The sequence below is a fragment of the Cimex lectularius genome, unplaced genomic scaffold (genome assembly GCF_000648675.2).
Source record: "Cimex lectularius strain Harlan isolate CLEC.00 unplaced genomic scaffold, Clec_2.1 scaffold118, whole genome shotgun sequence".
In the NCBI taxonomy this organism is placed as follows: Eukaryota; Metazoa; Arthropoda; class Insecta; order Hemiptera; family Cimicidae; genus Cimex; species Cimex lectularius.
The window spans coordinates 1449354-1475995 of NW_019392720.1; the positions used below are offsets into that span (position 1 = coordinate 1449354).

At 34.9% G+C, this 26642-nt stretch overlaps 1 protein-coding gene across 6 annotated transcripts in view; it reads right to left on the reverse strand.

Annotated features, from left to right (window-relative positions):
* The window catches only part of LOC106667174 (nuclear factor 1 C-type), a 188741-nt gene that overhangs the window by 157327 nt on the left and 4772 nt on the right, over positions 1–26642 (reverse strand). For 2 of the 6 annotated variants that reach the window (XM_014394929.2, XM_014394924.2), the window contains exon 1: positions 2514–2682. The exons of 1 other annotated variant lie outside the window; for it this stretch is intronic. In XM_014394929.2, the coding sequence (XP_014250415.1) occupies positions 2514–2594 (81 nt within the window). In that variant the 5' untranslated portion in view covers positions 2595–2682. Of the gene's footprint in view, positions 1–1989; positions 2100–2438; positions 2686–26642 lie in introns of those variants that run through there. 3 more of the 6 variants (XM_024226624.1, XM_014394925.2, XM_014394926.2) reach the window with 3 other exon arrangements.

The following is a 26642-nucleotide window of genomic DNA, read 5'->3' on the forward strand; positions in this document are numbered from 1 at the left end:
TTCAACGTTATTACAATAAATTCACTATTTTTCGTGGTCCGCTTGACCAATTAATAGCATTCAATTAATTAAGGTTTTAAGTAGAGATAAAAAAGTCAGTGTCACGAGCGGGATTCGAACTCACGACCTTCGGCTTGATACGCCGCTACTCTACCACTTGAGCTACTGTGACTTCGATCCACTCGGGCACTAACTTCCCATCTCAACCCCACCTTTTGAATTTTCCCTCCTTTTTGCCATTTTTCAATATGTTGTTATTACAATAATTACAAATGTTGCAAATGAGATTTGTTCAATGAACAAGCTTTGGATTTTATGTCTTTATGAGTGAGAAAAGTTTCGATGATATCAACAAAAACTCTTCAAAACCCAAAACAACTGTGAGCAAAGAAGGCAAATAGAGTTGGTTTTTAAGAAAATTAAGGAACAAATTAAAATTTATTGATTTTAAGCAAACTGTGCAGCCCTTAAATACGAATTTTCATGGCAAACAAAAAGTAAAACGTTTTGCATTGGATCTACTTATTGGACTATTTTTTCTCGGATATCCGGTGTTCCAGTTCAAAAATTCCAAACCCCTCTGGATTTTATCCAAATTCAAAGTTATTACAATTGTTTTGAAAGGACAATTGTTTGAGTGATAAGCTTTGGATTTTATGTGATTATGAGTGGGAAAAATTTCGATGAAATCAGCAAAAACTCTTCAATAACGAAAGCAACTATGAGCAAAGTAGGTAAATAAAGTTGGTTTTTGGGAAAATTAATTCGGATTGATTTTAAGCAAATTTTAGAGCCCTTAAATACGAATTTTCATGGCCAACAAAAAGTAAAATGTTTTGAACTGGATCAACATATTGGACATTTTCTTCTCGGATATCCGGTGTTCCAGTTCAAAAATTCCCAATTTCTCTGGATTTTATCCAAGTCCATCGTTATTACAATTCACTAGTTTCGTGGTCCACTTGACCAATTAATATCTTTCAATTACAATTGTTACAATCGGTGGAAATGAGGTTTATTCGATGTGCGCTGGATTTTACGTCAGTACGAGTGAGAAAATTTTCGATGAAATCAACAAAAATTCCTCAAAATCCAGAACAAAAAAATAAAACTTTTTTCGCTGGATCCAAAAATTGGACGATTTTTTCTCGCCTGTCCTGTGTATTGGTTCAAAAATTGTCAAAAAATTATAAATATTTTTCAGGTGATTTAGGAAGGGGACAATTTCATCATTCAGATGTCCTTAGTTTGATTCAAAACATTCACAACCCCCTTTGGATTTTATCCAAATTCTATGTCAACAAGGTGGAGATTTTATTATATGCGAATAAGGCTATGAAAGATCCCTGGCGAATTTGTCCGCCTCCTCGGGACTCTCATGAAAAGAGGAGACACGAATTAAATTGAAAATCGACTATAGGTAACCTTTTAAATTAACCGAAAAAACCGTACACTACTACCTTGTTAAAAGTATGAACTCGCTGGATTCTTCATTTCCACGACGTTTTATCAATTTCTCCGTGTGTGCGCCCCTGGAGGTCACCGCTTATACAAGCCAGTAGAGTGGTAAAATTTGGATTTTTTTCAGAACATGTCGTTATTGGGGCGTTATTAGCGCCTACTATCCCGTCGCATTGGTAATGTCGAGGTAGCAGGGCAGAGTGGCATTCTCAATGCAGTGTCTACGCCACTCGGTGGGTGATTTGAACGGGAGATTAGAGTGGAACACCTACAAAACCGATCTGGTGTCAGCCGGTTTCCGCCTTTGAATCGGAAGATTTTCTGATTGTTTTTCTAGGAGTGGTAGTGGGTTTTTGATTTTTTTTATTTATTTTAGGATTCCTATTTTTCTCCCTAGGCGACGGGATGGTGGTTTAGGTTGTTTTTCTTTTAATTTAGTGTTTTGTTGTTGTTATTTTTATTTTATTTTGGGCATTGTTTGATTTTTGAAGGGTTTTTTTGTGGTTTAATTCAAAGGAGTCGATTTACCTTGTGAGGATAGATGTGATTGGGCCAATGCGATTGAAAGTTGTGGCAAGGAGGATCGCGATACATAACTCGTGTCGTGGATGCATCCAGTCACTAGCCACTAGCCACTACCGACCACTACCACCACCACCACCGTCCCTTCACTCCCTTTTTCTTCTGTCCTTCAGTCGAGCCGAGGGAAAGGAAAAAATCAATCAGGAGGCCCCGCCTCCAGGAGGAGCGGCCAATACCGTCCGGCTCCTCCCACCGGCCTCCCGATACATAATACACTCCGGATCCCTCAATTATCCTTACTTTCCGCGTGCATCCATGATTCGACCCCACGTGCCTAACAGAATTTTCTACCGTTTTTAAAAAAAACAACAAAAAAAACCTATTTTAAAAAATCACTGAAAAAAATAAGAAGCATGCGAAAAAAAATTAAAAAAACAAAAAAACAAAACACGAACCTGTTTGATATAGGCAATGTTGGCATGCATGGTAATTTCTCACTATGGGGGAGGGTGAAACATCTAAATAAAGACCTGTCCAGAAGCGGGCGCCTGAAGATAGGTTGAGATTTCCGGCTCGACCATACAACTTCGCAACGTGTCTGGTATGAACATGATGGCAAATGTACAGAGGAGGGCTGCGTCTCGGTTGCCGTTCCGACCAGCACTGATGCCGAACCAAATGAAAACGGCTCTTCTCGCCCCTCCACCAGGACGCCCACGACTGAAATTCCCTTTTGCCCACCGTTTTCCCTCCACCGCCCGAGCGCGCCGACGGAGGGACGCCACCCCCGTCTGACAGGACCTCCCACCGGCCGAGGCCTCCACCCGCTACCGGCCCTACTCCACGACGTACTACCGAATCGTACTAGGATTTTTCGGCTGAAAGACTACTTATTCTCCTCCAAGACTACGTTGAATCATCCCTATTCAAATATTCAAGCCAAAAGCATACCGTGGACACACTTCCCTAAAATAAGTTAGAGCTAAAGATTAAAAAAAAAATTCACAAAAAATTAAAAAATTCATAACTCCATTGGATTTAATCCATATCCAACGGTATTGCAATCATTGTGTATTATATAGGCTCAATATTTCTACTTCCAATAAGTATAATATTTTTGATTTTGGTTAAAATCCAGAGCAGTTGTGCTTTTTGAACAAGTACAGCAGACGTCTGAGCAAAAAATTGTACGGATCCAACCTAAAAAGTTGAATTTTTTGTTTGCCAGAAAAATATTTAAGAGCTCTAAAGGTTGTTTAAAACCAATCCAAAGTAACCCTTTGTAAATAAATTTTATTTTATTACTTTATTCACTGCTTGTTCCGGGTTTGTTTGTTTCAACTTTTTTTTCTTCATTTATAGCAGCATATAATCCGAACCTTCTATATAAAATTTTAATGTGGGATATCGCATTCCGATGATAGTTATAATATTGAATTTAGACAAAATCCAGAGGAATTGTGAGTATATAAACTGGAACACCAGATATCTGAGCAGTTGTGTGGATCCAGCAATAGAAGTTGCATTTGTTGTTTGCCATAAAAATCGGTATATAATAGATCTTAAGGTTGCTTAAAAACAATCCAAATTAATTTTCTAAAAAACAAATTTTATTTTCCTACTTGGCTATAGCTAACATGGTTTGTTTCCTGTTAGTTGGATTCAACCTTGTTTTCCTCACTTATACTGATATCAAATCCGAACCNATATGTATATATATTGCCATAAACAACCTTAAATGAAAAAAGTAGTGGGGCGGCCAGAAAGTACAACAACATATATACGACACCTGGAATCGGTAAAAAAGCAACTATGATTGTTATGATTGGTAAAGTTTTCATTATGAATTAATTACATTTTAATGTAGGACAAAATTGCTTTCCAATGAGTGTTAAAACATTGAATGTGTATAATATCCAGGGGGTTGTGAATTTTTGAATTGGAACACCAGATATCTAAGAAAAAAAGCCCAATAGTGTGGATCCAGTAATAAAACTTGTATTTTTTGTTTGTCATAAAAATTTGTATTCAAGAGCTCTAAAGGTTTCTTAAAATGAATCCAAATTAATTTTCTAAAAAAGAAATTTTATTTTTCTACTTAGCTGTAGCTAACATAGCTTGTTTCGTGTTTGTTGGATTCAACCTTATATTTCTCACTTATACTAACATAAAATCCGTACCTTATATACACAAATTTAATATAGGACAACATCGTTTTCCAATGATTGTTATAATAGAGAATTTGGATAAAATCCAGGGGTGTTGTGCAATTTTGAACTGGAACAACCGATATCTGAGAAATAACAGCTCAATCGTGTGGATCCAGCAATAGAAGTACAAATATAAAATTTTAATGTAGGACAACATTGCTTTCCAATGAATGTTTCAACATTGAATGTGGATAATGCCTAATTGTGTGAATCCAGCCAAAAAGTTGTATTTTTTGTTTGCCATAAAAATTTGTATTTAATATATCTAAATGCTGCTTAAAACCAACTTTGTTTCCTCACGTGTAACGGCATTAAATCCGGACTTGTGTATAAAATTTTAATTTAGGACAACATTGCTTTCCAATGATTGCAATAACATTGAATGTGGATAAAGCCCAATTGTGTGGACCCAGCCAAAAAAGTTGTATTTTTTGTTTGCCATAAAAATTAGTATTTAATAGATCTAAAGGTTACTTAAAAACAATCCAAATTAATTTTCTAACAATTACATTTTATTTTATTACATTGTATGATAGCTTGTTTCGTTTTTGAGTAGTTTTTGTTGGTTTCAACTTTGTTTGCCTTACTTATAACGGCTTAAAATCCGAACCGTGAACATAAATCCAATTTAAATGTGGGACATCACTTTCCAATGATTGTTAAAACATTGAATTTGGATAAAATCCAGGAGAGTTGTGAAATTTTTGAACTGGAACACAAGATATTGTGTTATATAATAAAACCCAATTGTGTGGATCCAGCAATAGAAATTATATTTTTTCTTTGCCAAAAAAATTTGTATTCAATAGATCTTAAGGTTGCTTAAAAGCAATACAAATTAATTTTCTAAAAAAAATGTTATTTTACCACTTTATTCATAGCTTGTTTCGTTTTTGAAGAGTTGTTATTGGTTCAACTTTGTTTTCCTCACTTAAAACGGTATAAAATCCGGCCCTTGTATATAAAATTTTAATGTAGAAATAAAGCTCTTTGCAATTATTGCAATAACCTTGAATGTTGATAAAATACAGAGTAGTTGAGAATTTTTGAAGTGCAACACCAGATCTAAAGAAAAAGGCCTATAGTGTGGATCCGGCCAAAAAAGTTTTGTTTTTTGTTACCATGAAAATTTTTATTTAAGAGCTATAAAGGTTGTGTATGGTATGGTATGGTTTGTGTAAAACCTAGCCAAATTAATTTTTTTAACAAATTTTATTTTTACTACTTTATTCACAGCTTGTTCCGTGTTGGCTGGATCAACCTTGTATCTTTCACTTATACTGACATAAAATCTGAATTTTGTATAAATAATTTTAATGCGCGACAACCTAGTTTTATATTGGTTTAAACAAATTCGAATTAATTTTCTCAAAAAAATTTTTTTTACCTACTTTACTGAGTGCATTTTGAAGTTTTTCTAGTTTTTTTTAATAAATCTATTCTTATTTAATACTATGTGCGTGTGTATTGAATATACGATTTTTTTAACCTATGATAAGAAAATAACATTGGGGATCGTGAAAAATATGATTAAATGAGAAAATAATAGTTTTCTTATCCTAGTATTCTTATGTGGAAAAAATCGATTGATATAATATAATTACCGTGAAATAAATGGACAAAAATACCAGAAAAACGTTTTCTCAAAATATATTTAATCTATTAGAACCAAGCCTATTTTTTTAATTTTTCTAGCGATATTACAAAATCGTAGCCAGTGCAGAATTGTGAAAAATATCCGACTTTTCAGGGAAAACAATTTTCTGAGGTCAGATTTTTCTCTTTCCAGCCCATTTTCATGTATGGATTCCTCTTGCAGTATGGAGTCGACAGACGATTTTCAAATCCTGAAGGGATGAAGATTATGTTTGACATAGAATATAGGTTTAAGGGAAGGCAAATTGCAAGTCTATCAAGGCACCTACTTCATTCTTCGGCTTTCCAGATATGATTACAACCACTTCACAATTTGTATTATATTCATTCTTTTTTCGTAGATGTTCCAAAATCCTCATGACTAGTTGTTTTTTTTAAAGTAACAGAAGTACAAGCTTTAATTCAATATTTAACAAAAAATAAACTTTCTGGTTTATTTAATAATAATGTAATTATATCAATTTATTACCATTTTATTATTTAACATTATATTTCAATCGATTTGTTTTTTGTTTACTTACGATAAGGAAATGAAGAAAGAAAAGTTACTAAAACCCAAAACGTATCAGAATACGTAATAGAATAGAAAGTAGGCAAAAAATACCCTTTGAGAAAAACAATTGGGATTCGTTTTAAACTCTTCTATTGAATAAGAATTTTTATATAAAAAAATCGTTTTTGGGAAAGATTCCTGGATCTTATCTAAATCTAACTTTAAGTGGGCGGTATGTTTGGTACGTCGGTTAGGTATCGTTTATGTAAATAACTATTAATTTTTATCTCAGATAAGAAAATAACTTGGAGGATCGTATTAAATGAGAATAGATATAAAAACAATTCAAAAACCAGAAGTTGCTATCAGTAAACTGGGCCAGAAAATTAATTTTTGCGAAAAACAATTCCAATTCATTTTAAACACCCTGTAAAGACTTTAATACGAATTTTTATAGCATAAGAAAAAATAATCGTTTTACAGCAAGATTCCTATCTTAAATCCAACTTTATTTTTAAGTGGGCGGTATGTTTGGTACGTCGAATTGTTATATATTTCCCAACTATTAATTTTTACTTGGGATAAGAAAACAACATGGAAGATTGCATTAAATGAGGGTAGATATAAAAAAATCTCTAAAACCAGAATTCTGTGAGAGTAAACTGGGCTAAAACCATTATTTAAAAAAAAATCCAATTCATTTTAGCCACCCTCTGAAGAAATTAAATACGAATTTTCATGGGAAACAAAAAAATAATCATTTTTGGGCAAGATTCCTATCTTAAATCGAACGTTATTTTTAGGTGGGCGGTATGTTTAAAACGTCGAGCAATAATGCAATAAAGTTGTTATTTTTATTATTTACCTAGGATAAGAAAATAAAATGGAATGTAGTATTAAATGAGATTAGACATAAAGTATTTCAAAAAATACAGGACACTATCCTCATAAATACAAAATTTTTATCGCCAACAAAAAATGCCGGGCTTGTTCAGCCAGGTAGCAATTTTCTTCTGTCAAACGTTCCAATTAAAAAGTTCATAACGCATCGGTATTTTATCTAAATTTAACGTTATTGCAATCATTGGAAATTTTACAACTTTTAGAAAATGTATGCTGAAATTGCGAAGGGGGCGCGACATGTTTTTGGCTCTGATTTCCGAGTTTCCACTAAAAATCCTCAACCCCTTTACACTTTAACCTTTTCAACGCTTTTTCAAGAGTTGGAAAGTTGAATTTCTTTTCTTTCAGCCTATATCAATAATATTTGGATATTACGTCATTATTCATCATAAGTCATAGTCATCATAAGAAAATAAGGATTAAATCAACAACAACTGCTCGAATGTTTTATTTTATATCTACGGTTCTAATTGAGACGGAGGCCCAATTTTCGCCATTGCATGTAGTTTATAAAGTACTAACGCTCTGCAAAGTTTCTTGTGTATAGGTTGAGTTGTTCCGAAGTTACAGCAGTTTTGTGATTTTCAAAAAAGTTTCGAATAAAGTTTTGAAATGAGAGAAAACTATAGAAAAACTATATTCAAGAGTTTTTCTCCCTCCACAAAACCTTCAGATATTTTTTTTCTCGAAAATATGAAAAAGTAGTGATATCTTTGAACCAATTCGACATGAAAATGAAATAAGGCTCATTATTAAAAAATATCTCACACATTTAATTTAAAAAATTTATTTATACTATTATGAATTAGTAGGTACGTTGTCTCAAATTGAATAATGAACGTAAGCCTCTTTCTGGCTCGCTGTACCCAATAATTTAAACCTAACGGTCAACCTTTCTTCCATTGCACTACTCGCGAAATTTATTACAGTCGTTGACATAGTCCCTCGAGCTCTTTATATATAAGCTGAATTGATAACGACCTCTTTTCTCTCAACCACACACAAAAAGGTCGATTCAGTTCTGTCCTGTTATGTCGTGCACTGAGATTCTCAGTCAGTCGCTTGATTACATACAACCGTACTTGACGTTTTTGGTAGGAAGGGGTGAGGTTATATGTATATACGTAGGTTATATTTTGGGATTTTGCCGTGTTGAGTTTGATTTGGCATTTTTTTAACTATTGTTCAAGTGAATATATGTATCTGGCGGGTTAGGTGTGCTATAATAGGCCATGGTTGGAGGGTAAAATTGCAGCGTCATCATATGTTAGGATAGTGATGTCTGGATAGGAAAGGATATCAATAGTGCAATATAGGAAGATTATGAACCAAGAAGAGTGACAGTATGAACTCTAAAGTAACTGTAGACCGGGTATTGTAGGATGAAGAGGTTTGTAGAGGGAAGGGTTGAATTTTCAGAGCAAACCCAGATACTAGATCGGTCCTGTTGGCACCCAAAACCTGGAGCAACTTCATCTTTTGGGAGGAACGGCCACTACCAAGAAGCGAGAGAGGATCCGACAGAAGCTCTACCTCTTGTCCAGGTTGGACTTGAGGATAAAGACTTGAGTAGATCGTAGGATGACCTTGAATTTTCTTACACGAGGAAAATGCTGTGATTTCCACAACACCATGACCCTGTTGAACAGTGGAATTGTAGGATAATACTGTCGGGATAGTAATGGATAGCAGCAATTGGAAAAATAGCATTTATCCCCTGCTTGTAAAACAGCTGGGGTGCATCCCAAGCCCAAGTACAACTGTAAAAGTAGTTTTCATTCGTAAGGTTGCACGGAAAAGTATACAGATGCAAAATCACATAGACCGATCAGTCTAACATCTTTTCTACTCAAAACGCTCGAAAGGCTGGTTGAAAAAATTGTACGGGGCAGCTCTCTAAAAGAAAACCCCCATCAAAAATATCAATATGCTTCATAAATATCAGAAAAGAAAATCCTGTGAATCAACACTACTCCAATTAACGATACAAATAGAAGATTCACTGAACAACCAAGATATATCATTAGGAACCTTCTTGGGCATTGAAGGAGCATTTGATAATACTGCTTTTGAGGCAATGGTTTCATCACTCAAACAGCGCGGAACTGACAAAACCTACTGCAGATGGTTAGAATCAATGCTAAAAAGCAGAAAAGTGCAGGCCTTCATGTTCCACGAAAAAGTAGAAGCAGCGGTGACGAGAGGATGTCCGCATGGAGGAATACTCTAGCCTCTGCTGTGGAATGTGGTAGTGGATGACCTCATGTGCAAACTAAATGTAAGCGGAATCTATACCCAAGGCTATGCAGATGGCATTGTTATACTAGTCAGGGGAAAATGAGACTCATCATTAAAAGAGCTCACCCAAAGAGCACAAAACATGGTGGAACAATGCTGTTCACAACGGGGACTTAAAGCAAACCCCTCAAAACCTACCCTGATTGCTTTCGCCAAGTAAAGAAACATAGAAATATAAGGCTTACGTTTCTATAATGAAATGCTGCAATTACTACTATAGCAAAAAGTAGTAAAATATTGCTAATGACCACAAGAAGAACCCTAGGCAAATCTTGGGGATTAAGACCGAAAATAGCCTATTGGCTATACACGGCAGTAATAAGACCCAAAATAACATATGGATCATTAATCTGGTGGACACTCAACAAAATTAGCTACTCAATCATTAGGCAGCATACAAAGATTAACAAACTTAAATCACAGGAGCAATGAGAACAACCCCTACAAGTGCACTAGAAACTCTGTTAAACCTACCTCCACTGGAAACATTCATACAAGCAGAAAATTTAGGTTCCAAAAACAACCAAATTGGTTGGGAACTAAAAAATTCGGGAGGACAACCATAATTAATAAAATCAAAAACCCATTGTTAGAAATGGGGACTGACTATATGATCCCGGAAACACTATTTATAACATCCTATAAGTCTCAACGGACTATAAATTAGAGGAAGAACACAGGAGAGCATACAGTGATATGGTATACAGATGGCTTCAAAACAACAAAGGATCGGGCATTTTCTGTTCAAGCCCAAAATATGAGCAATCAAACTATTAGGGAAGTACACTTGGGTCTTTGAATCACAAATACATGTCATCAACGCTTGTGCCCTAGAAAATTTAAAAGAGGTTACAGTGGCAAAAAATCTTTATAAGATCTGATAGCCAAGCAACCAATAAAGCACATCAAAATTAATCAGTGAATGCATCCAAAATTTCCAAAACCTAGGGAAACACAAAAACCTGATGATATCTTGGATGCCAGGGCACAGAGGAATTTTGGGTAACTAGAAACAGACACATTGGCCAAAGGAGCAAAAACTAGGGCATGAACCTATTCTTGGGATAACAAAAGCAAATATAGAATTCTCCATCCCAGAATGGATCCAAACAAAACACAAGGAGAAGTGGATAAACTCTAGCGGCGCTAGACATAGGAACCTTATGTTAAAACAACCAACCCCAAGACTGGCAAGCTCACTGCTGCAATTGGAGAGGGCTAGGCTCAGAAGTGTGATGGGACTAATGTCCCAAAACAATGTTCTTGTCACTGGTATCTGAGAAAGCATCTGCACAACACGGGCATATACAACGATGACCCCACTGCAGATTACGCAATAAGGAGGAGGAAACAGCCGCCCATATCATCTTCAAATGCGAAGCATCAGCTCAATGGAGATTTCATCTAACATACGAAAAAATCTAGCAAATGACACTGTAGAAGCGACAGTCAATGACATGATATTTCTAAGAAGACGGATTGAGTATATTGCACTGAACTAGGGAACTAAGAAGGTACAAGAGGCCAGAAGGCTGCAGGGCCTTGGGACCACAAACCTCGCTTCTTAATATCCTCATCACCATCTTGTTTCGTTTTCTCCATTACTAACAGATGTTCTTCTGCTCCTTCAATCATTTTTGAACTTAAAAGAAGTTTTTGACTTAGCACATTTCAAAAGGTTTGTAGAAACAGCCCTAAATGATGGTAAAATTTGGCAGAAGGGCTGAATAGTCTAATTTGAGGATAATTATCCAATTAGCTCAACAATGTTCTTGTCCAATAATCAAAACAGTCAATCAAATCTGATGCAATAATCAAATCATAGAGGAAAAAAGTTGAATGCATTGCACTTTTATCTATTCGCCAATATGCTTCACGAATACATTCCTTCCTACCTATTATATAAAAGGTCGAGCACAAAAGTAAAAAAGTGCAGCGTTCAAATTTGATTTATAAAAGGTCGGCTGCTTAAAATTGATTCCGGCCGTTTACGCCTTTTGTGCACCGGCTGAGGATGAAGTGAGGTGTGATGGGGTTAGGGTGCAAGGTATTTATCGATTCCAAGGTAAAGGGGGTGCGGCAACTTTGGCCCCACCCCACCTTGGCGCATGCCTTCCTCGCACCTGTCATTCAACAATCACCATTCACCACCACCTCCTTACATTTTCTTTCCTGGCAGGCTCTCCCCTCCGCCAACTACTAGAACAGGTAACTAACACTGGAGGATATATAAACATCGTTTGAAACTTAGCTATTAACGCTCTAATTAATTTCAGTACAGAAAAAAAACTTTAAATACATCAACGTTCTTAAAAGTTAGGTATTATGGTATGAATGTTTTAGTGATCTAATTTAATTCGAAAAAGTTTTAATTCTAATCTAAAGCCATTTAGACGAGGGCACAACAAAGAAATAATGAAGATTAAAAAATGATTATGAAAACTGCACCTGCTATCGTGAGATCTAGGCAGCATGTCGATCAAAATGGCACCGGTAAAAAAACCGGGAAGGTTATAGTTTGTTAGTAATCAGTGAATTAGACTATAATAATTGTATTAATGTGATCCATTACAATTGAATGGTAAATTTTAATGAACAACCTTAAACAAAATGAACTCATTAGATAAAAAATGTTGCAATTGAAAATAATTGATCAAATAAATTAATAATAAAAATATAATAATAATTTAAATTAATAATGTAATTTACGATGTTTCCACCCTTCTTTTCCATAAATCTGAAATTTCCATCTTAGAACCTTCTGTCTCTAATTCTTGGCAACACTGACTTTTTGCGTCAATATAAAACCACTATCTTTGAGTTATTCAAATGCCTTGAAATTAACATTATTAACCTTTAGTGGCCCATTGTTACCAAAGAGAACAATTTTTACAATTTTGGTACAGGTTTACGGCAGTTGCAGTGTTGCCCATGCATTTCTTCTCGCGTATCGGCAACACTGAATTTTTGCGTAATAAAAAACCACTATCTTTGAATCTTAAATCTCTAGCTCTTCACCTATTTCAACCTCTAGATGAAACGTACCGTCCCCCATCATGCAAAGGCCTTCAAAGTAACATTATTAACCCTTTCTGACAACAGTGAATTTTTGCGTCAATACAAAACCACTAACTTTAAATCTTCGATCTTCAGCTCTTCACCTATTATAATCTCTACTGGAAAAGTGCCGCACCCCATCGTGCAAAACGTCTTCTAATAGCGTCGACTTTATATAAAACGATTATTTAGAGATCGTGTTATACGGTCTGATCATGATCTCCAAATAATCATTAATTAACGGTCAATAAACACCACACACGTTATTTAAAACAGGTTATTAACTCTTTAAATCCCATTTTTCCAAACAGAATTTCTCTAGCAACTTTGTTACAGGTTAGCGAGACGTTCCGCCAGTTTAAGGCGGGCGCAGTATTGCTCCCAGTATTTCTGCGCGTATATTGGCAACACTGAATTTTTTAAAAATAAATATATCACAAACTAGAAAGCAAACGGAAACAAAAGGAAAACAAACAATTTCGTGCAATCCAAACATTCATCAATAATAAATATGAAAAAAGAGCTTGTCTTCCTAAAAAAAACAAATATATAAAATTATTTGCTATAATTTACTGATTGTCATCAATATTTTTCGTATGGAGATCAGCACAGAGAATACACGTATAACAAATATGTTTATTTTCTTAACTTTGCGTCGGTTATGTGGATGGTCAGCATTTCCGCCTAGCTTGGCATCTCGCGGCCAGAAGAATTACGACCTCCATCATCATATATCATAATATCATATATTATGGCCGACTTTTTTCATCAAACGATAACCGTCAGCAACAAACTTTTAACATAATTATTTTTAATAACAAAAATAAAATATTTATTTAAATCAACGTCTTGAACATTTTGCTTGTATTTTACCCTGGATTTTATCTTATAGCAGCAACTTTAATAGGTTCGGTAGTAGTTCATCTATTAATATACAGGCTGTCCCCGTTAGGTGGGTGGGCAGTTTTCTCAAAAAGGAATCCACTAGTACCAAACGGTCAACACAATCCTTCCATAAAGTTGAAAATCCACCAAACTACGTTAACAATCAAGACAGGGTACGCGATAGTTTTCTGTCGATTATCAGAAAATGAGACGAATATTGTAAGTTTTTGTGGTATGGCCAGCTAATCGTTGAACAGCAATGAGCTCTATGAGCTTTAATCCCCATTTTCACTGTATTACGATCCAAAAAGCCTTCGGTTGACTACCCACGTTTTTATTTTAATACGAACCTGACATAATTGCACAAAATGTTAATGAAATAAAGGCAACACCACATTAAATTTGCATAATGCTCGGATATATATGGAGGCTAGTGTTTGTCATTAGATCGAGGAGGCATGTCGATCTAGTCGGCAGCAATGAAAAAGAAAAGGAAAGTTTATAATTTGTTAGTTGCCCAGTGAATTAAATCATAATAATTGTATTAATTTGTATTATTTAAGATTTTATATCAAAATGTCATAAACAACCATTAAAAAATGTGGTATAGCGGCAAGAATGTTTCGTCCGAGTCTAGATATCTGTCCAGCATTGTTTTGTTTTTTTATCTTTCATTTTTTAATTGGTTTAATGTTTTTAATGGTGTATATGAATGCAAGAAGTCTAGAATGTTTCTTGAGACTTAGTAGGCATATCAATCTAGACGGCACCGGTAGAAAAACATCTTTTAGTCTCAACCAATACCTTATATAAAGATTATAATTAGCTATTTAGTGACCAATGAATTTAACTTTCATAGTTGTACTAATTAATGTTGTATGTTAAAGTGTCACAAATAACCTTAAATTAAAAAAATAATAATATGAAGGTTAGAATGTGTCGTGAGTTCTCGAAGGCAACTGTGAAACTAGACGGCACCGGTGAAGAAGCAGGTAAGAAGGTGATAATTTTTTATGTTGTGACCAGTGCATTAAATCGTAGTTTTATTATATATNGGGGCGGCCAGAAAGTACAACAACATATATACGACACCTGGAATCGGTAAAAAAGCAACTATGATTGCTATGATTGGTAAAGTTTTCATTATGAATTAATTACGTTTACTCATAAACAAATTGATTTGTGCCCTCGGCGGCTAAAATGTGTCGTTAGATCAATAAGGCATGTTTCTCTAGACGGCACCGGTATCAAAAGAGACATAGAAGATTTTAATTTGTTATTTAGTGCCCAGTGAATTAAATTGTAGAAATTGAATAAATAAATTGTATTGATGTGTAATAATATAACATTGTATATTAGAATGTAATAAACGACCTTATATCATGTATGACCCTGTTATTATGTGTCGTTAGATCAAGAAGGCATATCTGGACGGCACTGGGCAAAAACAACTATGATTTGTACTAGAATGGTAATGGAATATTTCAACTGATTTATAAAGTAATACTTGTCTATACTGTTTCTATGAGAAAAAAGAACATTTATAACCGGGTTAAAAATTAATCTTACAATTTTAATTAATTTACTGAACAAGTTTTGCTGCTTTCTTTGATTTGATCGGTTTATGCATAACATTTTATGTATACATATAGAAAAATTGTTTTCTAAAAGATACTTTCGCCCCAAGATTATTATACACCTGCCCCTTAAAATCTTCAGTTTACACAATATAAAGAACGGCTGAAGATGGAAACTATTTTCAGTCCATTTCCATGAATCATCCAGCCTTGAACGTTTTGCCTTTTCACAAATCAAAAACCAGCTGGGTTTTACCATATAAATTTTTTCCCTACATTAATTGTAATTGTAACAATTTAGATATTTTCTTGAGAAGGTTTCAAAAACTTTGTGTTATGTAGTTATAAAGAAGATTAGTAAAAACTTTTTTTTCCTCAAATGATTTTTATTAGTGGATCGAATACATATTACTATCCGTTTTATTATTATTATTGTAAAGTAATTAACTAAAATTGTCAATGTGCGATTATGTACGCATAGAAAAACCAATTATGTATATCCACGTGTTGTTTCACAGGATGAAAAGTTTAATATGTCGAACCTTTCTGTTAAATATAATCTATTAAATGGATATATTTTCTCTCATTGTATACAGGTCCACCTGAAGTGAACGAGGCGACATCTTTTGGAGGGGATGATCTTATAGAACAAACCTTAACTATTTTTATACGCATATGCATATAGAGAAACCTAGTATAAGACTTTGTAGATTTTTTTAATGATAAGCACATGTTAATTAAACGAATGAACAAAGCGCTATGTTTAATTTGACATAAAAACAGTAAATATTTATTTCCAAAAATTTATATGATGTGTGGATTTTTTATTAGAAAAACAATAAATCAATAAGATTTACACCATGTAACTGAGTTGATAAATAACCAATGTAGTCTGGGCTTTGATTTTATCCAGACTTGACCAAATGGCTATGAACTGTCGGCAGAAGAAATTTTATGTTTGCCGATGTGCATTTCAACTGTATCGACATTGGGATTTGGAGTTTGTAACACTTTGAGCATTATTTTAAAACTTGTTTATAAAACTGGAAGCTAGTACGCACAATGTGTATGGTAGTACGCTTGCGCCCAGTAGGTGCTACAGACAACATCTTACACGTGCCGAAGAAACCCGATGGAAATTTTTTTATATATACATTGTCGAAAATGAGAGAAAGGAGTGCCGGAGGAGAAACTAGCACGATTTTGGCCTAAAGCGTCCAATCATGCGTATTGTTTATTTAAAAAAGCTACTTGATACAATAAATCCTCCGTTTGGATCTCTACATGTAATAATACAAAACTCGTGTGACGAAAGTGATTGTACAAAAAAAAAATTATATCGTCGTGTAAAGCGGAGGAATTCGTCTTGCCGTGGTAGGGGAGGAGACAGGTGGATGCTAAAAGTGGCACTCCTCCGATCATGGATAGTCAAGGGGTGTCAAAAAATCCTTACTTACCATGTATAATAGATGAAATAATCTTCCCAGGGGTGAACACTGCACAGCACGATATTCGAAATATTTAAGATGCACCGATTGAAAGCATGTTCGTTTGAGAAAGAAAGCGTCCGTCTAACTGGTAAGGCTCTGCCAAGAATAGACCCAGCCGCTACAGTGGGAGCTCGGAGCCAAAATAAACCCTCATTACTCCCCCTTCTCCTGTATGTATATTCACCTTAACAATGTACATGAAACTCCGGACTCCACCGCCGCATTAAGCCCTCCTTAGAACGACCCGTTAAGAAGTGATACAAACGTACTGAAAGACACCGATAATGGGTCGGGCCAAGCGGGAAAAAAAATTACGAAAATAGTTACTTCCAGCCATCAAGAGAATAGAAAATGGCAAAAAAGGGGGGGTTGATAAAAACAATTGATCAAGCTTTTCTCTACAAGTTTGGTAAAACATCCAAGAAACAAGAGCAAAAGTGAAAAAACTATTGGTTAGATATTTTTGAAAAAGAAGGGTAGGTGGCAGATGATCGGTAACCAACCACGGTTCATCTGAGGGCTGGTATGTCTTAATTGACGTTATTCCCAGTCTGGTGAGACGCCATAAAAAAACATATAAAAAAACGAGCAACTTGGGAGAAACTGGCTCTTATTTGTTACGGGGAAGGCTTATTGGTGACCCTAGCGGCATGAATGTGTCATTAGATCGAGAAGGCATGTCGATCTAGACGGCACCAGCGGACGGCAACTGTGAAGATTATAATCTATTATTAACCAGTGAATTAAACTATAGTAATTATATTAATGTGTATCATTTAACATTGTATATTAAAGTGTAATAAACAACTTTATTAGTGACACTAGCGGCTCGAATGTGTCGTCAGATCAAGAAGGCATGTCGATCTAGATGGCACCAAAGAAAACCAACAGGGAAGGTTATGCAAAGTGTCACAAGTTGAATTCATGAGTATTAATTAGCACTGTCATTTAAAGTGTAATAAACGATCATAAAAATTCGCACGAAAGGTAACGAGGGGGTTTGATCAGTAAAATCAAGAAGACATTCGATCTGGACGGCACCGGTGTAAAACAACTTAAAGGTTACAGTTTGTTAGTGATGAGTACATTAAACTGTAATAATATTATTAATGTAATTGCACCTATATAGAAGGGTAATGAAGAGACTGATAGACTAGACTAGGTCTAGAGCCATTCTGAAAATTGCGAAACTGTCAAACCTCAGTACTCATGATACCGTGAATAGCAAGTAAAAAGTTTCTACTCAAGCTGAATCAAGAAACTGAGGTCTATCAAGGTCATACAAATTCTAAAGCTGGATCGTGAACCATACTTGGAGGACAATAGTCCCATTTCGATGCTACGCGACAGCTTTGTAACTATTTACAAAGATAGACATAGTGACTTTCGCAGATATCAGAGAGATGAGGGTTTTCAATAGTAACAAACCGTGCAGCTGATATAACAAGGAAATAACACACAGTCGACCGGATTACTTGTGTGTGTTTATACTACTCAACCTCACATGAATATTTCCTGACGTTTTGCTCGTGCTAAATACCTCCACCGGCGTAGTTTCCTCCGAACCGTACGTCTTAGGAAAGGAGTAAAGTTTATCAAAACGATGTTAAGTCTAAGGAGGAAAGGTAATGTTAATCCCTCGCCTAACCCTTTAGGAGGTTCGGGATTTAGGAAATCCCAGTTTAAAAACCAATCTCTGTAATTGCAAGGAAGCAACTGTATTCGAATTGCAGATTAAACTAATCCACCATCTTTACTCAACCACTTTCATTAATTCACTAATTGAATACTCGACGCTGTTTCCGCCTATCTGGATTGATTTTATTATTTTAATTTTTTCATGAATGATATGAGGGTAAAGCGACTGGTGGGCAAGCGAACGTCATGCCCCATTCGAGGGAGGGTGTAAGGGTTGAATGTATCTGGGGCAGTATGTCAATGTCCTTCATCATCCCCCTAAGCACGGACGGAACAAATTTCTTTCAACTCCCTCTCCCCTAATATATCGAAATGTTTATTCGTCAAATCCTTCAATTGTGGACTCGAACTACGCTCCAAAATTGGATGTTTATTGATTTTATATAGAAGCATATTCTTGTGATAGTGAACTTCCAAAACAAAACTACAATCATTTTTCTCCTTAAAATAGAAGCAATTGTCCAATTGTTGTACGAATTTTCAGCCTGCGTTTGTGCCATAGAGGAGGTTTAAAACAAGACAATTTTTCTCTATTATAATTTCTAAGGATTTTGTTTTTGTCAGATTTTACGATGAGATGAGAAGTGTACAGAAGGATTAAATTCCACCGAACTGAGGCTAACATAATGTATCAAAAAGGGCCCGAGCAATTCCTTCCGTTAAAGGGAGGGTGTCTATCTACAATATTGAAGTCTAAAAATTGTTAATTATGTGTTTTTCTTAATTATATGGTTCTATTTTCCAAGTTTTAGAGTATGTTCGTTTTCCGTACTTTTTGTTCGTTGTGAATTTGTTTTACGCTGTACCTATAGTGATAGTTGTGTGTCCGCTCATGTATTGGCGATATAGATTTATTGGTGCCAATATGAAATCTCCATCTTCGAATCTTGAATCTCCAACTCATCATCAGCTACAACCACCACAGGAAACCTACCGTCCCACATCATGCAAAAGTCTTCTAATAACGTCATCGCTATTTAAAACTACGGTATAAAGCTTGTTATTTATCCTTTCTGACCTAATATCGTCTCAGAGCAACACCAATGTGAGCACATGTGATAAAGGTTAGGTGGAAATCCCGTACGTGTAGGGTAGACACAGTGTTACCACTATAGTGTTTCCTCCCGTGTATTGGCAATACTGATTTTTTCGGCGCCAATATACAATTTCTACCATGAAAACTTTAATATCCAACATGTATGGCTCTTCATCTACTACTTCTCAAGGAAACGCTTCGTCCCCGATATCCAAAAGCCTTCAAATAGTGTAACGTTTTTTTTAAACCCGTTGCTGGCCCTTTCTGACCAAATTTTAACTCAGAGCAGCAGCAATTTTGAAAAAGCTTAGAGGGAAAAGGTTTAGGGCGGGCACAGAGCTACACTGCGTTATTTCCGCTCGTGTATTGGTAACACTTAATTTTTTGGCTCGCACTACGACCTCTCCAGGAAACTTACCCTTCCCCGTCACGCAAAAACTCTTCAATTAGAAACATGGTATAAAACCCATTGGTTTTTTTAGTGTTAAATTAATTTTCTATGCTTATATATTATGTGGACTCGTGGACAAAGCCACCAGGTATCGAGCCAAGAGATTTGTCAATTTCTCATAAACAACACGAACATAACCAGGAACCCTAGTGATAGTGTGAAAGTTTTCTGAGATATACAGACTGTATCTTTACGACCCTACACAACGCGACTAATATTGATCTATTGTGCAATATTCATTATTATTTATAGCTCTGTGTACACAAGTTGATAAAGAAGAATATGTAGGATTTACATACTTCGGACAGTCAGGCAGCTATAAAAGCACTACAGTTTAGCTCGAAAGGTCGAAAATAAATGGAACTAGGAAAACACAAGTTACCTTAAGTTGAATTCCTGGACATGAAGGAATAGAGTATTGAAGAAAATGGACAAGCTAAAAAACGAGGGGGTGACATTAGTAAGTTGATACTATGTATAGGTAGCAGTAAGTTGTTTGGAACTTTTATTGTCTAAATATTATTCAAATTTAAAACATTAGTGGCTATTTTACCCTAAATTGGACCAATTTCGTCATGAATGGTCGGAAATTTATAAAACCGTTTATGTTTTATTCACAAACGGATTGAAATCAGACTTGACTTTCCTGTTAACAATTTTAAAAAGGAATATCGACCGGTCATAAATCAGTCATCGGCCGAGGATAAAGTGGTGTTCCCGTGGTTTACACGGATGGCGATAAATAATACGAGGACGCAGTTTTGGCTTGGATTTATAGGACGAATGTTAGCAGCGTTGACGGACATTTATTAAGCAATCCCGGTTCGTGTTTTGACAGGAACTGTGATAATGAAAGACCGATATACAATAAAATATCAACGATTTCCCCCCGCCCCCGATCGCCGCCCTTGTTTTTTAATCGGACGCCCCCAATCCGCGAATATTTGAACACCCGAAGATATCACAATCTGCTGTCATTATCGTTACACACAACGATAAATTTACTCTTGCTCACAAATCAAAAAAATAATTAATAAAAAACATGCACCGATCAGTTTTTATTTTCAATTTCAAATATTGGTTAACTTGTTCAATAATAAAGAAGCATGATCAGTATAGGTGCCATTTCGCAGAATGTATAACCGTCAAGCATTTGCTATTGATCTAACAATAAGAATTTTATTTTGAGGAAGAGAAGTTGGTTTAATCAAGTTAATTATTTAGGGATGGAATCTGACGGACAAAGCTTGGGCAAGATTGTCGGTGTAACGGGAGAATATACTGTGAAGGCATAATAGGAAGCTTTTACAATGCCTGACCTGAGTAAAACATCCGATCAAGCTGGCACGCTCGGCTTAACTAAGCATAGCATATCGATAAATTTGGTCAGTGCTTGCCACACACATATATATAAGGCTTAAGCTTAAGTAGTACCTTTATAGAGATCTAATGGAGATGCATACTAGATCAATAATGGTCGCGATGCCCTGGTCGTACAGAGGCCGCCTCCTTTCTAATATAGTTCAGCCAGGACAATTCTCAGCCCTGAATCCTTTTGCGGCATACCAAATCTCCCAAAAACATAAATCCGTTAGAAAATAAGCTAATGGTAATGGGAAAATGTATTCCAGGACAGATGCATGTCAAAAAGTTCATCAAAAGACCATCGCAAAAACCAACGACAGAACTGCTAAACATGACTAGAATGACATGACTCCGAAATTACATAGCTCATAGGTAGTAAAGACCATAGCCGTTTGGGATAGCACTAAGGCCTTGTCAGACAAGGACAAAATCACCTTTGTTTTGGCACCAGAGATTACAAGGTAGAGGGGCAACGAGAAGATCGATAGATTGGCTAAAGAAAATTCGATAAGGGCGCCCATCTGATCTGAACCTTTTTGTGGCATAGTAAAATTGCTGAATGGACAGGTACGAATCGACTCGGAGCAGCAGTTACTGTGCAGATATTGTTAGGAAGAAGAAGAAACAGTAAAACATGTCTGTTGGTGCGAAAGTCTATGCAAGCTACTCCACGCCTGGGACCAAATTGCCAAAAATGGTTCAAGGGGGTTGTATTCCAGGAAACAGTTCATTAAAGGACAATTATTGTATATAAACCTATGGCAGCTAAACCTAGGACTTGTTAGGGCCAGAATGATAAAACTGCTGACTGGACACTGCAGACAACGAAGGCGTATATATAGACTAGAAGCAACAGTTACAAGCCTGTGCATATATTGCTAGGAAGAAGAAGAAACAGTAGAACATGTCTGTTGGTACATGGAGGTAGTTTATGGAGGCTAATAAAAGGCTTTAGATTAAGGAAAATCTCATATCCAATTGCCAAAAACGCAAATCCATTAGACAAATCGACAGGACAGCTGTATAAACCAACGGCACAAACGCTAAATCTAGGACTTGTTAGGATTAGAATGACAAAACTGCAAGGGCATATATCTCGGACTCGGAGCAGCGGACACAAGTCTGTGCGAATATTGCTATAAAGAAGAAGAAATAACGGAAGTCCTCTATTGGTGTGAAGGTCTACGCTGAAATTCGCACTCACGAGAGATGCAAAGCCAAGGCCTGAAGGTTACGGGAGCCTAAAAAACTTTAGGATCTGGTAAAAAGTCTTAAGCTTAACGAAAATCTCATACAAAATTGCCAAAAATTCCAATCCATTAGGTAAAGTTCTCAAAGGGACTGTATTCCAAAACAGGATTATGCGAAAAATTGTATTAAAAGACCATCGTGCTATTAACCTAGGACGATTTAGAATTGGTATCATAGTGGGACAAGTGTCTAGAATCTTCAGCCTTGGACCAGCACAAACAAGCATGTGCAGATATTGCTAGGAAGAAGGTCTATGCGGAGAGTCGTACTCATGTGAATAGAAAAGCCAAGGCTTGAAGGATACAGGGGCTTATAAGTTTTAGTGCCTGGTAAAAAGCTTTAAGCTTAACAGAAGCTCTAGAATAATGGAGATGGCACAATAGATCAATATTGGTCCGGGTGTGCAAAGACGTAAATAGCCCGAATCCTTTTAACCTCACAGTTGGGAAGAATTGTTTTGTTACCTAGCCAATGTTCATCCCACTTTGTCGTGAGAAGCTCATCAGCATGTTAAATAGCATGTTTCCAGGCTTTTTCGAATGTACGTATTCCAGTTCGTTATCACAGATACTCCTTATCCAAGAAAATAAGACACAACAATGAAGCTCGAGTGAGGATAAGCTTCCTTCTTATTTTACTATCAGTGGAAGAAGTACACCATCCATGTCCTTGAAGATCAACCTGGATGTTTGAGCAATGGCCCATCGGTCTTTCAGGACGGTGAAAGATTCTTTCTATCTGTGTATTTATTGTTAATTATTTTAAAATTATTTATCCTTCTACACTGCGCTGTTGGTAAGAAACATGACCCGAGAAGGGACCGCGGTCAGAATCGCTATTTGCAAGCTAGGATGGAAAATCGTCAGACAAGATCTGGTCGATTTAAATGTTAAAAAGCTTTGAGATTTAGTGCATACAATGCGATGGGAAGGTTGTGAAAACAAACATTTACATACCAACCCTCTTTAAATGTTAATTACCGCGCTCTTTTCCATTCGTACTCATTTTTTCCCCGAAAAAAGACCCAATTATTTCACTGGCATACCGATGAATTAATTTACCCATCTTACGACCTGTCGTATGAAATATCAGAAATTATTTGCATATATTTTGTTCAGTCGAAAAAAAATTCCGAATTTAATAAGCACAAAGTTAATAAACGGAACGGAACGACCTTTTGGATCATTTGGCTGTTAAACCTTTTTGTGCCTCCACTGTTAACTATGATTTTCATCATGGGCTTACTGGACTTGAAACTCTCCTTACAGATTGTCAGCAAGACTCAACAATGATTTAATTTTCCTCTAAAAATTGTTTCGTAATCTTATTGACTGTCCTGGTCTTTCATCCTACTTAAATTTCCATAAAGCTGTTTGCCCTATTTAATTTCAAATTAACCATTTTTTAATTATTTTTTATTTTTTTAAATAAAATAATTCCGCTCATAAACCACCATATAAAAATAAATTAAATAAAAATAATAATAAAGAGTAAATATAAATGTGTTGTGTTTAGTGCCCGTTACTTAATGATTATCTGGAGGTCGTGAGATGAGGTCTGGTGAGATGTAGGTTTTAGAAAAACATTTTCTTTATCGTGCTAACGTTTCGATCTTTATTGAGATCATCTTCAGGGCTTAAGTGTTTGTTTTCCGTGTAGATGTGTCATTTGACGATAAAGAAATGTTTTTCTAAAACGTACGTCTCACCAGGCCGCATCTCACGTCCTCCGAGTATCATTAAATATAAAAATGAAGGATTCTTCATTTAATGTGAGAAGTTTGGAAGAAATACAAAACGGGTACTTGTCGAATTATATTAATCTTTTTAATTTAAAATTAACCATTGCTACACCCAATTAACCATTTTTAAATTCAAATTAACCCTTTTTAACTTCCAATTAACCTTTTTAAATCAAATTAATTTTTTAATTTCAAATTAACCCTTTTTAACTTCAAATTAACCCTTTCTTTAAAGTAATGAAAAAACTTAGGAGATAGTATGAAATATAAACATGTACATTTCCGTCAAATAAAATCTTCGGAACGTCCAAGTAATCCGTTTTAAACTCAAATTAATTTTTTAAATTTCAAATTACCTCTTTTTAATTTCAAATTAACCCTTTTTTAAGGAATGAAAACGTAGGAGATCGAATGAAATATAAGTATGTATACGTTTATCTCGTCAAAAAAAAAAATTATCTTCGAATGAACTCTTTTTCATTCTAAATTAACCTTTTTTAACTTTGAATTAACCTTGTTAAATTTCAAATATCCTTTTGTAACTTCAAATTAACCCTCTCTTCATATCGATAAACCAACTTAGGAGATAGTATGAAATATAACCATGTATAGCTTTTTCCGTCAACTTAAACCTTTTTAGCTTCAAATTAATTTTTTTAAATGTCAACTTTAACTTTTTTAACTTGAAATGAACTATTGTTTTACATCATTAAAAAACTTCGTGATGGTAACAAACATAAGTAAAATTAACTATTTTTAACTTCAGATTAACCTTTTCTTTACAGCAATGAAAAAACTGAGGAGGTGATATCGAATATAAGCGTTTATGGCTTTTTTCGTGAACTTAAACCTTTTAAACTTCAAATTAACCTCTTTTAATTTAAAGTTAACACTTTATAACCTCAAAATAACTTTTTTGACTTTCAAATTAACTTATGAGATGGTACGGGATATAACAATATAAAATCAAATTCCTGAATATAACTATAAAATGGGTTCTTATCTAACCCAAGTAATCTTTTAATTTCAAAGTAAACCTTTGAATCAAATGTTTAGTTTGACGGAAAAAAGCTGTACATGCTTATATAGTCAAAGACAAAAACCCAGACACTCATATTTTGTTGTTCATTTCAAACTATATGTATTTTTATCGTTATATTAATTACAACATACTTATTGTAATGTAAACCAAATTAGAAATTATTTAGTTTTATTAAAAATTATTTAATGATGATGGTTTGAAAGAAAATTCACCAACATACCGCAAAATCATGTATTGATAAAATAAATTGTTAGTTAAATATTATTCTATCACTAAGTGATTTTCCGATCTTTTGGTGAATTTTCTTTCAAACCATCATAATTAAATAATTTTTAATAAAACTCAAGAATTTCTGATCTTATTTATTTTAATTTACATTTAAATAAGTATATTGTAATTAATCTAGTGGTAATAATACATTAAATTCACTAATTTCGTGGTCCATTTGACCAATTAATATATTACAATTAATAAAGGTTTTTAGTTGAGATAAAAAAGTCAATGGCACGAGCAGGATTCGAACCCACGATCTTCGGCTAGATACGCCGCTGCTCTACCATTTGAGCTATCGTGACCTCGATCCACTCGGACACTAACTTCCCATCTCAACCCCACCTTTTGAATTTTCCCTCCTTTTTGCCATTTTTCAAAATTCAAAAGGTGTGGTAATATTCGGGCCAGCGATGATGCTGCGAATATTCTGTTGCTGCTGCTAGTAACTAGTACTGACGGCTTGCAGCCAGAAGGTTGTCATCTCGTCGATGAGGCTGAATTAGGCAGGTCGAGCCCCCCCGAGGTGAGCACCCGGTTGACGTAGTGGTGGCACCTATTGGATAACTTGTTAACCACAGGTGGTACCGCAATACCATCTCGTAAGTTTTTCATTGCTTTAAACGAAAAGGGTTAACTTAGACTATTAAATAGAAGTTAAAAAAAGGTTAATTTTAAAATAAAAAGAGTTGATTTTAAACTTAAACAATTAATTTCTTGTTAAAAATGGTTAATTTTAAAATAAAGATTTTAATTTGAAGTTAAAAAGAGCTGATTTAACGGGGAAAAAACCGTGCATACTTATATTGCATACCATCCTTAAGTTTTTTCATAGCGTTAAAGAAAGGGTTAATTTGAATTTAAAAAGGTTTAATTAAAAATTAAATAACGATAATTTAAAATTAAAAATATTTAATTTGAAGTTAAAAAAGCATTAATTCGAAGTTAAAAAGGGTTAATTTGAAGTAAAAAAAAAAGTAATTTGTAGTTTAAAAGCATTAATTTGAAATTAAAAAAACAATGTTAATTTGAAGTTAAAAAATGTTAATTTGATTTTAAAAACGGTTAATTTGAAGTTAAAAAGAGTTAATTTGAAGTTAAAACAGGGTTAAAAGTTAATTCGACGTTAAAATGGGTTATTTTGTAAAGAAAAAGCGTTAATTTGATGTAAAAAAAAGGGCTAATTTGAAGTTTAAAAAGTTAATTTGAAATTGTTAATTTGAAGTTAGAAATGGT